Source organism: Lynx rufus, unplaced genomic scaffold, assembly GCF_022079265.1.
Source record: "Lynx rufus isolate CCGP_SWC_20201006 ecotype Redwood Valley unplaced genomic scaffold, mLynRuf1.p SCAF_13, whole genome shotgun sequence".
NCBI lineage: Eukaryota > Metazoa > Chordata > Mammalia > Carnivora > Felidae > Lynx > Lynx rufus.
In genome coordinates, this window is record NW_025814827.1 from 11130705 (window position 1) to 11143230 (window position 12526).

The window sequence follows — 12526 nt, forward strand, 5'->3', positions numbered from 1 at the left end:
GTGTGTGTGTGTGTGTGTGTGTGTGTGTGTGTGTGTGTGTGTGTTTAAGTTTATTTATTTTGAGAGAGGGAGAATGTGAGCGGTGGGGGGGGGGGGGGGCAAAGATAATGGGAGAGGGAGAATCCCAAGCAAGCTTCATGCTGTCAGCTCACCGCCTGATGTGGGGCTCGAAGTGCTGAGCTGAAATCAAGAGTTGGTCCCTGAACCAGTCGAGCCACCAGGCGCCCCAATGATCTGTAGATAAATCCTTCTGTAAGCCTAATGGTATATAGGAAATTATAGGGGTGCCTGGGTGGCTCAGTCAGTTGAGTGTCTGACTCTTAATTTCTGCTCAGGTCATAATGGTGGTCATGGGCTCCAGTTCTGTATCAGGCTCGTGCTGAGCATGGAGCCTGCTTAAGATTCTCTGCCTCTCTGCTCCACTCGAACACTCTCTCTGTCTCTCTCAGATAAAATGTTTTTTCAAAGAGGGAGGGGCCTCTAGATAGGATATATGTGTGTATTATCTGAGGCTGTGCTCCATATTATTAATCCTGTTGAAACTCTCTGGAAAGCTTTGGAAGGAGGTGTATTATTAAATTCTTACTTTTTGTATTTTGATTTTTTTGTTGTTGTTTAAGATCTATCCTCAGGAGAGACACAGCATAAGAGTCCCTGAATCTGGAGAACATTACGAACTGCATCTTTTGCACTACCTTCAAGAAAACCTTGGATCGCGTATTGCTGCTCTGAAAGTGATATAATTTTGACCTGTGTAGAACTCTGGTATACACTGGCTGTTTAACCAAACGAGGAGGTTTAATCAGTAGAAAACACGGAATTGATCAACACATTTTGGTACCTGCCATGTAACATCTACTCCGGAAAGTATAATCGGTGCCGTGCAGGCGTCTACAGCTTGTGGATAGTAATCTAATACCTTAACCATACACACCCAAAATTGAATGACACCTATTTCTAAAGGACCCAGCAATACCATGAGAATCACTGAAGGAAATAAGACATTAGCACCATATATCCATACTACCTTATTTTCACTTCTAATAGCATTATAAACCTCATGGACTTAATTAGTGTATTTTTACAGTATACTTCTGAGTTTGTTAAAATATGATGATATTAGTGATTGGTTTGATTCAATTCCAGAATCTCTGACTAGTTACAGATTTGATAGCACTTAAATGTAATTGAATAGCTTATGCTTCATTGCTTGGGGTGTATCCAGCATGTTATGAACTAATCACTATTAAACCTATGACTTAACCAGTCATTAATGATTTTTCAAGGATAACTTAGTGGCCTCCTAAAGACACTTATTTTGTTTCATTCAAGCTCTGACCAATTTTAGCCAATTTCAACTGTATCTAGTATAAATAGTTCTCTCTGTTGATATGACAGAGTGGGCTTTTCCTTTCATACAAAGGCAAGTAACTGTACATGTAGCATGGTTTAATTAGTCTTACAATATTGATAATTACAGGCGGAAAAATTTTAAATGGTTAGAGCTTAAATATTTGCAGGCAATTTCTTCTCCTTTAAGAAAAGGAAAAAGTATACCTTACTCTTCAGAAAATTTAGTGGTGCCAGTTTCCATTGGGTATTTCCTCATTGAAAGGTTTCAGAATTTTAGGTGATGGAAGGGAATTGTGGTAGGGTTGGGGATACTAGGGTGTGTAAAATGACAGGGAGAGGAGAAGGGTCTGCCTAACAACTAAGTAGAAGTATAATTTGACCAAAAATACTCATGAAAAAGTTTTGGGGGGGGGTGTGAAATTGAAACTCCTAGAATGTTAGTTACAGAAACCAGAATTAAGAAATCACTCTCTTACCAGCGCAGTTACAGACCGATGTTATTCAGGGAGACAAAGTTACTTAGTTACTTCTCTAATTCTAAGTTTTTGTTATTTTCCTCTTAATTTTGGAAACTTTACAAATTTAAACTTTCTCTATCCTTTTTAAATTATTTGAGCATAATTTAGGTATTGTGAGCTTAAAGAGGTTTCCAGACAACTTCTTTACCACAAACTGATCCCCAGCCAGCCATGGCTCTCTTTTTCAGTGTTCAAAGCCTCTAAGCAGCTTCTTGAATGGCCATGACATTTCCTGGTTTAGCCCTAGCACTTGACTGTTAAGGGAGCTCATAGGCTTTTCAGGTGCTGATTGGAGTCTGTCATCTTAGAGTCTTGGGGTGTTAGATGGGTCACATTGCCAGCGGCAAAGAAGATACCTATGAGTTGGACCCTTTTTATCACAAGCCTCAGTGTTTGGAAAGTTGTTACCAGTACTTTTAAACAATGCTCCAAAAAAGTTGCTGTTTTTCTTTCTCACCACTACAGAGTAGATTTCTCCCATAGAGAGCACAGCCTCCATCAGGAAGGATGATGACTGTGCGTCAGAGGTGAATTCATCACTGAGGGCCAGGTGGGAGGTGGGGGAGGTCCAGAAATGGCAAGGTGACCTGGTGGCTCTGTCCTTGGGAAGGGGATTGGGTTTTGCTGTTTGTGTATTTATACTGTATCATAGGTACCACACTTTTCCTTATTGTCTGTGTATGTATTGATTTCTTTGTTTATATTTTCCCATGCCAAGGTCTGTTTATATTTTTTTCAATGTTAAATTAAATTGATTTGGGTAATTTTTCTTCCCAGGAAAGTATTTTCCCCCTTGATTTAAGTATATATCTGACTATGGAAGGTGGTTTTTGTTTGTGAACTGGTTGGCCCCCAGGGATCTATCCTTATATAATATGCAAAGTAGAAATGGTATACAGTGGCTTTTAGACATCTACTCATTTGAAACCTCTTGCCCGTTAAAGCTATTTCTTCAAAACGGCGTCTCTCATTTTACCAAAACAAACCTCAAAGAACCTCATGTGCTCTTGAATTCACCAGTGTTTTCCTTTTGCATCTTCCCTCTCCTTTCCTCATATCACAAGGAATGCCTCTGTTATAATCCCCAGTTCATTAAATGCCATTCTCCTTGTGTAAGGGGGAAAAATACAGGGCTGAATTCACTTGCAGAAAGACAGTTTGAGTTTTATTTTAAAAACCGATGAGGAAAAACATCCTAGTCCATCCAAGCAATCAGTAGAAATCTCACTGAAACTATTTGTACCCTGTCAACGGGGAACATTTTAAAAGGCAAGAGTATATAAAAGTAGCAACAGTTTTGGTTAGGAACCAAAAAGCAGTAGGTTAAGTATCAAATGGGGCGGCTTTTGCAGGCTTGATAAGTAGGTGCACTTGAGCAACCATCGGCAGGGGTGGTGGCTTACGTGTTGAGGCGAGGACTCAATCTAAGAATCTTCTGGGACGCTTAGAAAAAGAAATGCAGTCTTGAACCTTACGCTTAGAACTTTAAATTTGGTTGATTTGGGTGGAGACCAGGAATCTGCATTTCTAACCGCCTTTCCTAGGTGATTCAAAGTTGTTTGTGGGCTACTTTCACAGACTCTTCTGTAGAGAATGGAATTGGATTAAGAGTATAATAGGTGATTTTTACACTGGACTGATTTACAAAAACCTAAAGCAATAGTCAAGTACAGCTGCTCATCTGTGATCATGACTGGGCCCTTCTCACTCTGAAAGCAGCAGAAAGGTATCGCTAACTATGTCTCCTCTTTGTCTGGAGATTTCGTTTTGGAATGAAGGTTCTTCCCTCAATGCCGTTCCTGGCTCATTTCCAAAGCCTCATACTAGAGGATGGAGTCACAAGGCATGCATTACTTTGTAAAGGAATGAGATACAGATATTGATGCTTCCTTTTTTTACTACTTGTTTTATTCCTTACAGAAGGTGTAGCCCACCTGTCTGTAACATAATTCTCTCTTTAGGTGGAATGATTCCTATAAGATCTCCCATTTATTATAGAAGCCTAAATTTTTAAGCTGTTGCATCTTTGATATAATCTAATGTTCTCATCTGTTGGAGGAGGAACCGACAGAGAGAGAGAAGAGAAAATATACCCATTGCCACGCGGCCGGTGACTGCTCAGCTGGTACTAGACTCCATCCGGATGCCCTGACTCACGGTAGTTAAATGATAGATAGAAAAGGCAAATTTTTAAAGAAGTATTTATTAATATATTCCTATGAAACATTTTAAAGATAACATAAAATGGTTAATTTTTCCATTCTGAAGTAAATGCTAAGCATGCTTATTACTGAAGCAGTACTTCTAATTAGTATATGACATTCTGAAGTTAATTAAAACTGTTAGACTAAATGTGTCTTCCTAGTAGTGAGGGATTTGGGAATTGGGGTGTAGAATAGAGTGCTTGCTTAAGCCTGAGAGCCTAACTTAGAGCTAGTTGAAGTAAGAAAAGAGACATGGCCGTATCTAACTGAGATTTTGAGGTGAGTGTCCGCTTCCAGCAGACATGAAGGAATAAAGAAACTTCCCTGACTCCCACTTTCCCAACTCTCCCCAGCCTCACCTATCCGTCTTGCAGCCTAAAATATGGAAACGTTAGTGCAAGGTGCCGGTTCCTGCTTCTCTTATTTCGTCAAGAGACGGTTCTAGGTAATCATTTCAGAAGTCCCTCACAGAGAGAAAAAGGAATATTTGTATGTTTGTTTCTGGATAACCCAAATACAAATTTATGTTGTATTCAGCACAATTGGAGTTCAGGTCTTTAATTTTAGAATATAAAGTGCCTGCTGTTTTAAGCATTGACTTGTATAAAAAGAATTGCATGTCTCACTCCAGTAAGTTTATGGGTTTTCTCATTTTCAGCTACATGGCTTTTAATCATGTAAAGTGAAACATTAGTTTTGTTGCATTTTATTACAGGTTCTTTGTTGCAATAAAGATGCTGCTAAATTACTTGATGTAAATGTTCCTTCCCCCCCCCCCCCCCCGCCCCATTCCCTATTTGTACAATCTTGACTTGATTAGTGGCAAGTGTGGAGTGATTAATACACGTGTCCAAGGTCATGTGCTTGCAATGGAGAAAGGAAGACTGCAAGGTGATTACGTGGGGTTTCTAGTACAAACCCTACCAAAAATGCATCCAAACCCACACGGAGGTGTGCCGAGAACTGCTTTGTGCCTGCCAGTGGTGCCCAGCGACCAGCACTTTCTACTGCAGGGGTAGGGTAGGTGGTGCCTGGAGCCAGTGCCCTTCCTGAACAGCTGGGATTTTCTTAGGGATGCCACTTGGAGTTGATAGTGGTCTCTGCATGCTCCCTGGAAAATTTCTCGGGAGTTCAGTGTAATACTTTCTTCAGAGCTTTCTTTGATGATTCTCAGGTCTGTTGAAACTGTACTGGAGAAAAGATGAACTCCTCTGAAATTAGTAAATTTGGGGTTTGTCTGATAATCCTTCCAGAACAGACGCTTAAGCTGGATTCTCTAATCCTCTGAGGTGGTATGCAAAGTATTGCATGAATGAGAGGAAGTGCATTCTGGGGAGAAAGGCTTTGGCTTTATCACATTCCCAAAGGGAGGGTGATCCCCACCCCAAAAGAACCCCTGCTGTGTTATGTATTAGGTTCATAAACCTATGAATTTTTTAAAATTTCCTATGTTTTAAAAATGTTTATTTTTGAGGGAGAGAGAGAGTAGGCAAGTTGGGGAGGGACAAAGAGAATCCGAAGCAGGCTCCAGGCTCTGAGCCGTCAGCACAGAGCCCCATGTGGGGCTCCAACCCATGAACCTTGAGATCATGTCCTGAGCCGAAGTTGGACACTTAACTGACTGAGCCACCCAGTCGCCCCTTTATTATTTTTTTAATGCCCCCTTTGTTCATTTTCTTAAGTAAACTGTACCCCCAACGTGAGGGTCGAAGTCATGACCCCAAGATCAAGAGTTGTGTGCTCTACCAACTGACCCAGCCAGGCACCCCGGGGTCTTAAACTTTTAATTTGTATACAAAAATTATTAGAAATAAAGATGATCTTTAAGCAGGGTAATGCTACAGACCGTGCTTCCTAACCTTTTTACCTCGTCACAGACACACACACACACACACACACACACACACACACACACAAAGGTATTTGTATGATCCTGAGGTAAACTGGGGTACACTGGGTTAACTAACCTGTTGAGGCTGCTTGCAGCGGGACGTAACCAGCCAGGCCCACCAAGGCTCTAAAGCATACATATAATCCCATTTATGGCACGCTTTTATAGACTACCTTGGTCTCTCTCTTTTTTTTCCTGAGTTTTTTAGTAATCTCCACCCAAATTGGGCCTTGAACTCCCAACCCTGAGATCAAGAGTCATGCTCTTTTGTCTCAGCCAGCCAGGCACCCCTACCTTGGTCTATTTAGCCTGGATCTATTGCCAATAGAAATCAGCTTTCTAGGAGCGCCTGGGTGCTTCTGTCAGTTAAGCGTCCAACTCTTGATCTCAGCTCAGGTCATGATCTTACAGTCCAAAGGTTCAAGCCCTGCACTGAGCTCTATGCTGGGTGCTGACAGCAGAGCCTGCTTAAGATCCTCTATCCCCCTTCTCTCTGCCCATCCCCTGCTCTCTCTCTCCCTCTCTCTCTCTCTCAAATAAGCTTTAAAATTTTTAATAAAAAATAATCAGCTCTCTAGGGATTCCTGGATGGCTCAGTTGGTTGACTCTTGATTTCGGCTCACGTCATGATCTCAGGGTTTGTGGGTTCAAGCCCTGCGTTGGGCATGGAGCTTGCTTGGGATTCTGTCCCTCCCTTGCTTGCTGGTTCTCTCTCTCTCTCTCTCTCTCTCTCTCTAATAAATAAACAAACAAACTTTTAAAAAGTCAGCTTTCTGGGGGCACCTGGGTGGCTCAGTCAGTTGAGGGTCCAACTTCAGCTCAGGTCATGGTGTCCCAGTGCGTGGGTTCAAGCCCCACGTGGGGCTCTGTGCTGACAGCTCAGTGCTTGGAGCCTGTTTCCAATTCTGTTTCCCTCTCTCTCTGCCCCTTCCCTGCTCACACCCTGTCTCTGCCTCTCAAAAATAAATAAACATAAAAAATTTTTTTTTCCAAATCAGCTTTGTTGGGTGCCTGGCTGGCTCAGTTGGTAGAGCATGTGACTCCTGATCTCAGGGTTGTTAGTTCGAGCCCCATTTGAATGTAGAGATTACTTAAAATATTTTTTAAAAATTAAAATAAAAAAAAATCTGCTTTCAACCTGGCCATAAGCATCCTGCAGATACTGTGTTGGAAGTGCAGACCTCCCAGTGGCTGTAGGGCTTCAGGGCTCCAGAGTCCTGTCCGGGCAAGTGCTATGGCCCTGAAGCCTTTGGACTTCCCTTTGGCCTAACCTCACCCACTCAGTGATTATGGGGAAACAATGATTGATCCCATGGTGCTTTCGAGGGAAACAGAATTGAAACAACTGCAGTATGAGAATCTCATGGTTGTAATTTTATTTTGGGCTTGGAGTGGTTCGAGGAATTACCAGGATTTAAACGTTTATCGGCCTAGCTCTGCCCACAGCTCTGGTGCCCTGGCCTTGCCACTCTGGAAGAGGTTGAGGTCCCGTTGAAATGGCTTAGATGGGATTCAGCTCTGGCTCAGCTGAGTTGTTGAGTCTGCTGTGTGTGCTCCTTACTGAAAGATGCTTTCTCTAAATTGGCTCCCAAACTTGAGTCCTTGAAATACAGAGTTTGGGGAAACAATTAACCAGTCCCAGAACTCTACACACACACTCCGCCCCTTCCCCCTCACCCACCCCCACCCCACCCTGGCAGTCCTCACTGGAAAAGCATCCCGCAGAAGTGGCATAGATTAGTTTAACATTCCATTCACAGATGAGAATTCTCTGCAGGAAGGTCCTCTGGCCAGGTAGGTTCTGGAAAGCACATTGCTCTTCTGTAGAAGGAACTCTCCATGTTGGCTGGGTCTCTGGGGGTCTATGTGGTCATCATTGCATCCCTAAGCATGCATGTAAGTGCTACTGCATGTGATGCAGTTGGGAGCTTTGGGATGTGTGGCCCTGCCAGTTAATTGCGTTGTCTCCACTGTCCCTTCCTCCTCATTCCTATTGCTGCCCTTCCTACCTCAGTCGAGGACCTGTAAGGTCATGGTGAGTAACTGTAGCAGCTCTCTAGCCTGAGTTGGAGGAGAAGATTAGGAATTCCAAGTGACTTCAAAGAAGCTGCTCTCAACTTTCATTCAGCGAATATTTAGTAACGATCAAGTGCCAGGCCTTTGATGGGCCAGGAGAAAACAAAGATAGAAGAGGAACAGCCCTTGTCCTCCAGGTTCTCAGGACCAACTCACCCCACCCCCCACCCCCACCAACCCCCCTCACTAGCACACCCAGCAGGACACTTGCCACTTTCGTAAATGTACTTTATATTCTCACCTTCCTGCTCCAGGCCCTAATCCAATCCAAGGCCCCGTGTCACCTGACCTTTCCTCACTTTCCCCCACCTGGGCTCTTTGGTCCCCACAAGCCTCCTGAGGCGTTCCTCTTCCAGTTAGTAGAACATATACTTTGAAGTCAGGCCCAGGTTCCTCTAGGCACCCTACAGAGCTTATGGGAATGTCCCCACCCAAAGATAAATGGGTTGGCAAAATGATACCTGCATTGGCTTTGGAGCCTGGCTTCAACCTTTGCTACTTGCTAGCTTTGTGGGCTTGGGCACGTTTACATAACATCCTGACCCTCAGTTTCCTAAAGTAGGAAATCGGAATAATAACAGAACCCTCCTCAACAGATGGTTGTGAGAATTAACTCTGTTTGCTGTGAAGAACTTGGTGCCTGGCATATGCAACAGAAGTGCTCAATAAGGTCATCTCCGATTTAGCACTTAATTTTACACCGTACTTTTGGCCACTCATTCTGTTTCTCCAGTTAGATTACACACGCTGAGAGTAGGCACTGTATTGCATTTGGCAAATTCTGGACCGGCTTATTAGAAACTTCAAACAATTTTCAAATGAATATTTTGATGGTGCTTCTTAGGTTCCCAAGTACCTATCTACCAATTCACTTAATAGGGCTGCCAAAAAACAGCCCAAATTCTCCCTAAGTTAAGTTTTTAGGACCCTTTCTTTGTTTTGAATCATTTTTTAAAAAATGTTTATTGATTTATTTATTTTGAGGGGGGTAGGGACAGAGAGAGAGGGAGAGAGAGAATCCCAAGCAGGCTCTGTGATGTCAGCACAGAGCCCGACGCGGGGCTGGAACTCACGAACTGTGAGATCATGACCTGAGCCTAAATCAAGAGTCAGACATGAGTGAGCCACACAGGTGCCCCAGGACCTTTTCTTTGAAATGTCACTGGAATTTTTATTCTCTGTCCCCCATCGGAGGAGTGGTGCCTCTTAGCCCTGGTGGCTATCACAATTGCCTGGGGAGTTTTAACAATGTTGATGTCTTAGTCCCTCCTATGATCAATTACATCAACATGGAGGGCAGTGAGGAGACCTGCCATCTTTTAATTTTTCTCATAAGCTCTCTAGGTGATCCTAATATGCAACCAAAGTAAAGCACCTTTGAGGTAGAGCATTGGAAGATTGTGATCGTGGAATGTTAGCACCAGAACAGATTCTTAGGAAACATCTCATCTACTGCTGACTTTGCAGATGAGAAGCTGACACCCAGAGCCAGGAAGTGATTATACTTCACCATCCCAGTGGCTCAGAGTCCATACTTGAGCCCAGATCTTCTAGCATTGTCTTCATTCAGTGTTCTCCCAAACCAGGGCTCAACAGAGGAATTTGCCAAACTGAGAAGGCTGAGGGGCCGCCAGAATGGCCCTGACAGAAGTGAAGGGAGTAGAGGAGACCCCACTGTTCCAGGCCCTCCAGCCATTACTTAATCCAGAGCAGTTTAGCTGTTTACTTACCTGTGACTGGGGAAATGTATTCTGCAGCTTAAAAGAAGAGGTACAAAATTAGAGACCCCTCCCATCATTTTACATATGGGGAACCCGAGTCCCAGAGAAGATTGCAAAGCTGTGCAAGCTGTCAAGTGGCAGAGCTGACAACAGTCAGGCTGATTAGACTCCCTGATCTACAAGCAAGTAAGGTGACTCCTTCAAAGGCACAAAACCAGTTGGTAGCTGAACAGAGAACTGGAATGCGGTCTCTAGGACACCTACTAAATTTCCTAAAATCTAAGATATTACCATCTGTAAGATCCTGATATCAGAAATATAAAAATGTGAATAGGAATGTATTTTAAATCAAGGAAATATGGTGTTTGCCTGAAATCTGAGCTCCTTCAGGGACTGAGCTCATGCTGAGAAAGCATGTCCTGGGTGGATCTTGGATATAAATCTCCTTGAACTTGCCCAGAGAAAGAAGGAGGAGCATGGGAAAGACTAGAGAATTTGGAACCTGATAGACTTGGGGTCAAGTCCAACAGTCATGATTTTGAGTAAACCCTTTGCTTCTCTAATCTTGGGCAAAGTGAGGTTCTAATACCTCCTTCACAGAGTCGTAGTGAGGCCAAAGTGCCGAACGCAGACCTGGCATGCGACTGGGGCCTGGAGGTGGTTGATGAAGCTAATGTTGGCACTCCTGCCATTGGTCTAACCCCACTCCTCCAAAGAGTGCAAGGCTGCAAGTGGGAGAAGTCCACTTTCCAGGACCTGAATTGTCCGGCCTGAGCTCTGGGGAGGAGGTAGATGCTGGGTGGGGAGAGGAACATGACTCAGCCCCAGGGATCTTGGGAGAACAGCAATTTCTGGGATGTGATCAAGGAGGGTGGGTACAGAAGTCTGCCATGGGGGTGAGTAGACTCTGCCTGGGGCTCAGACATTTCCCACCTGCCTGACCCAAGGGCTGATTTTCCAATATTGCACATGGTTAGGATGAAGTTATCATTAACTGTAAGGCCCTTGTAGGAATAACATGTTTTGCCTATGAGCAGAGAACACATTGCCTTCTGAGCACCAACTGCTACCATTTGTAATTTGTAAGAGCACTTACAGAATATTTCCTCATGACAGTGTCTTGTTCCATTTGATCTCCACAATGAGTTAGATATTAGTATTATTCCCCACTGTGGCTGCCTCACCCTACTCCCCAGAGAAAGAAATTAGAGCTCAGTGAGGTTGTATGTCTTTCCCAAGGTCATGGTGCAGAAGTGGAATGCTAATTCTGGCTCTACTCATCCATTAGCAAGCAACATGAATTGAACAGCTGCCATGGGCATGGCTCATGCTGAGGGATCCAGGGATCTGAGGATGTTCAGAGGAGCCAGACAACGTTCTCTACTCTCAAAAGATTTCAATCCAGGCGAGGAGATGGACTGTAAACAAAAAAGGGTAAGTGCAAAGAGAAATGTATCAAGTGCTGTGTGAGCTCCATGGAGGCACACACAGCAGGACAACAGTTAGGAGTGAGGGCTTTGACCTGTCCTGACTCCCACTGAATCACCTTCGGCTGTGTGATCTTGAGCAAGTTTCTTAAACTCTCTGTGCTTCAGCTTCCTCTTTTAGAACATAGGACTGATGATGGTACTACTTGATGGAGCTGCTATAACTCTGCTACGAGAAAATGCATGCCAACCTGCTAGTATCTGGTACACAGCACTCAACAAACACAAACTATTAATTTTTCTGGGCAACGAAGAAAAAGGTGGTCAGGGAAGGCTGCACAAAGGAGGTAGCATTTGGATTAAGTTTTATTTATTTTTTAAAGTTTATTTATTTATTTTCAGAGAGAGAGAGAGAGAGTGCACTGGAGAGAGGGGCAGAGAGGGAGAGAGAGTCCCAAGCAGGCTCCATGTTCAGTGCACAGAGCCTGACACAGGGCTCGATCCCGTGATCCCAGGATCATGACCTGAGCCGAAATCGAGAGTCAGATGCTGAACCAACTGAGCCACCCAGGTGCCCCTGGATTAAGTTTTAAGGATAACTTTCCCCAAGTGGGAGGAAGTCATTCCAAGCAAAGAAAATGCTTTACTCACAGGCACAAAGGGATAAAGCAGGGGCTGGGAGAGATAGCTGGCTCACTGGGAGCCAGGAGCGGGCATGTGGGGGCAATGAAAGGAACAGACTCTAAGGCTAGGTGTGGACGGTGAAGAGCCTTGCATAACAAGTACTCAGGGGGCTCTGCCTCTGCCCTTAGCTTTCCTGCTTGCTGCACTTCAACAGGCTGTCTATTTGAGAGACCACATGAGAGGGCGGGTCTTTGGGTAGACATGCTTTGATGGGGAAAGTGAGGAGGAAAAAGGCCACTGGGTAGGACAAACCTGTGGGGAGGGCCCTGACCCTCAGAGGCTGTGGGTGGACACAGTCTCCAGTAGTAGGGGGTACAGCTTCCAAAGAGGGGTAGATGGGTGCCTGGCTGGCTCAGTCGGTTAAGCGTCCAACTTCGGCTCAGGTCATGATCGGGTGCTTGGTGGGTTCAAGCTCCAAGTCAGCCTTTGAGCTGACAGCTCGGAGCCTGCAACCTGTTTCAGAATCTCTGTCTCCCTCTCTCTCTCTCTCTCTCTGCCCCTCCCCTGTTTGTGCACTCTCTCTCTCTCTCTCAAAAATGAATAAACATTAATTAAAAAAACAAAAGCGGGATGGGGGAGGTGGACAAGGTGACCTGTATCACCTACCTCTCAGTTCTGATGAAGGCAGTGTGCCCATCCTGCCAAGGTCAGT

At 44.3% G+C, this 12526-nt stretch overlaps 1 protein-coding gene across 2 annotated transcripts in view; it reads left to right on the forward strand.

Moving 5' to 3' along the window:
• Positions 1-4823, forward strand: part of DPP8 (dipeptidyl peptidase 8) — a 69191-nt gene extending 64368 nt beyond the window's left edge. For both annotated transcript variants that reach the window (XM_047074933.1, XM_047074934.1), the window contains one exon: positions 621-4823. In XM_047074933.1, the coding sequence (XP_046930889.1) occupies positions 621-743 (123 nt within the window). In that variant the 3' untranslated portion in view covers positions 744-4823. The remainder of the gene's footprint in view (positions 1-620) is intronic.
• The last annotated feature ends 7703 nt before the right edge of the window (positions 4824-12526 follow it).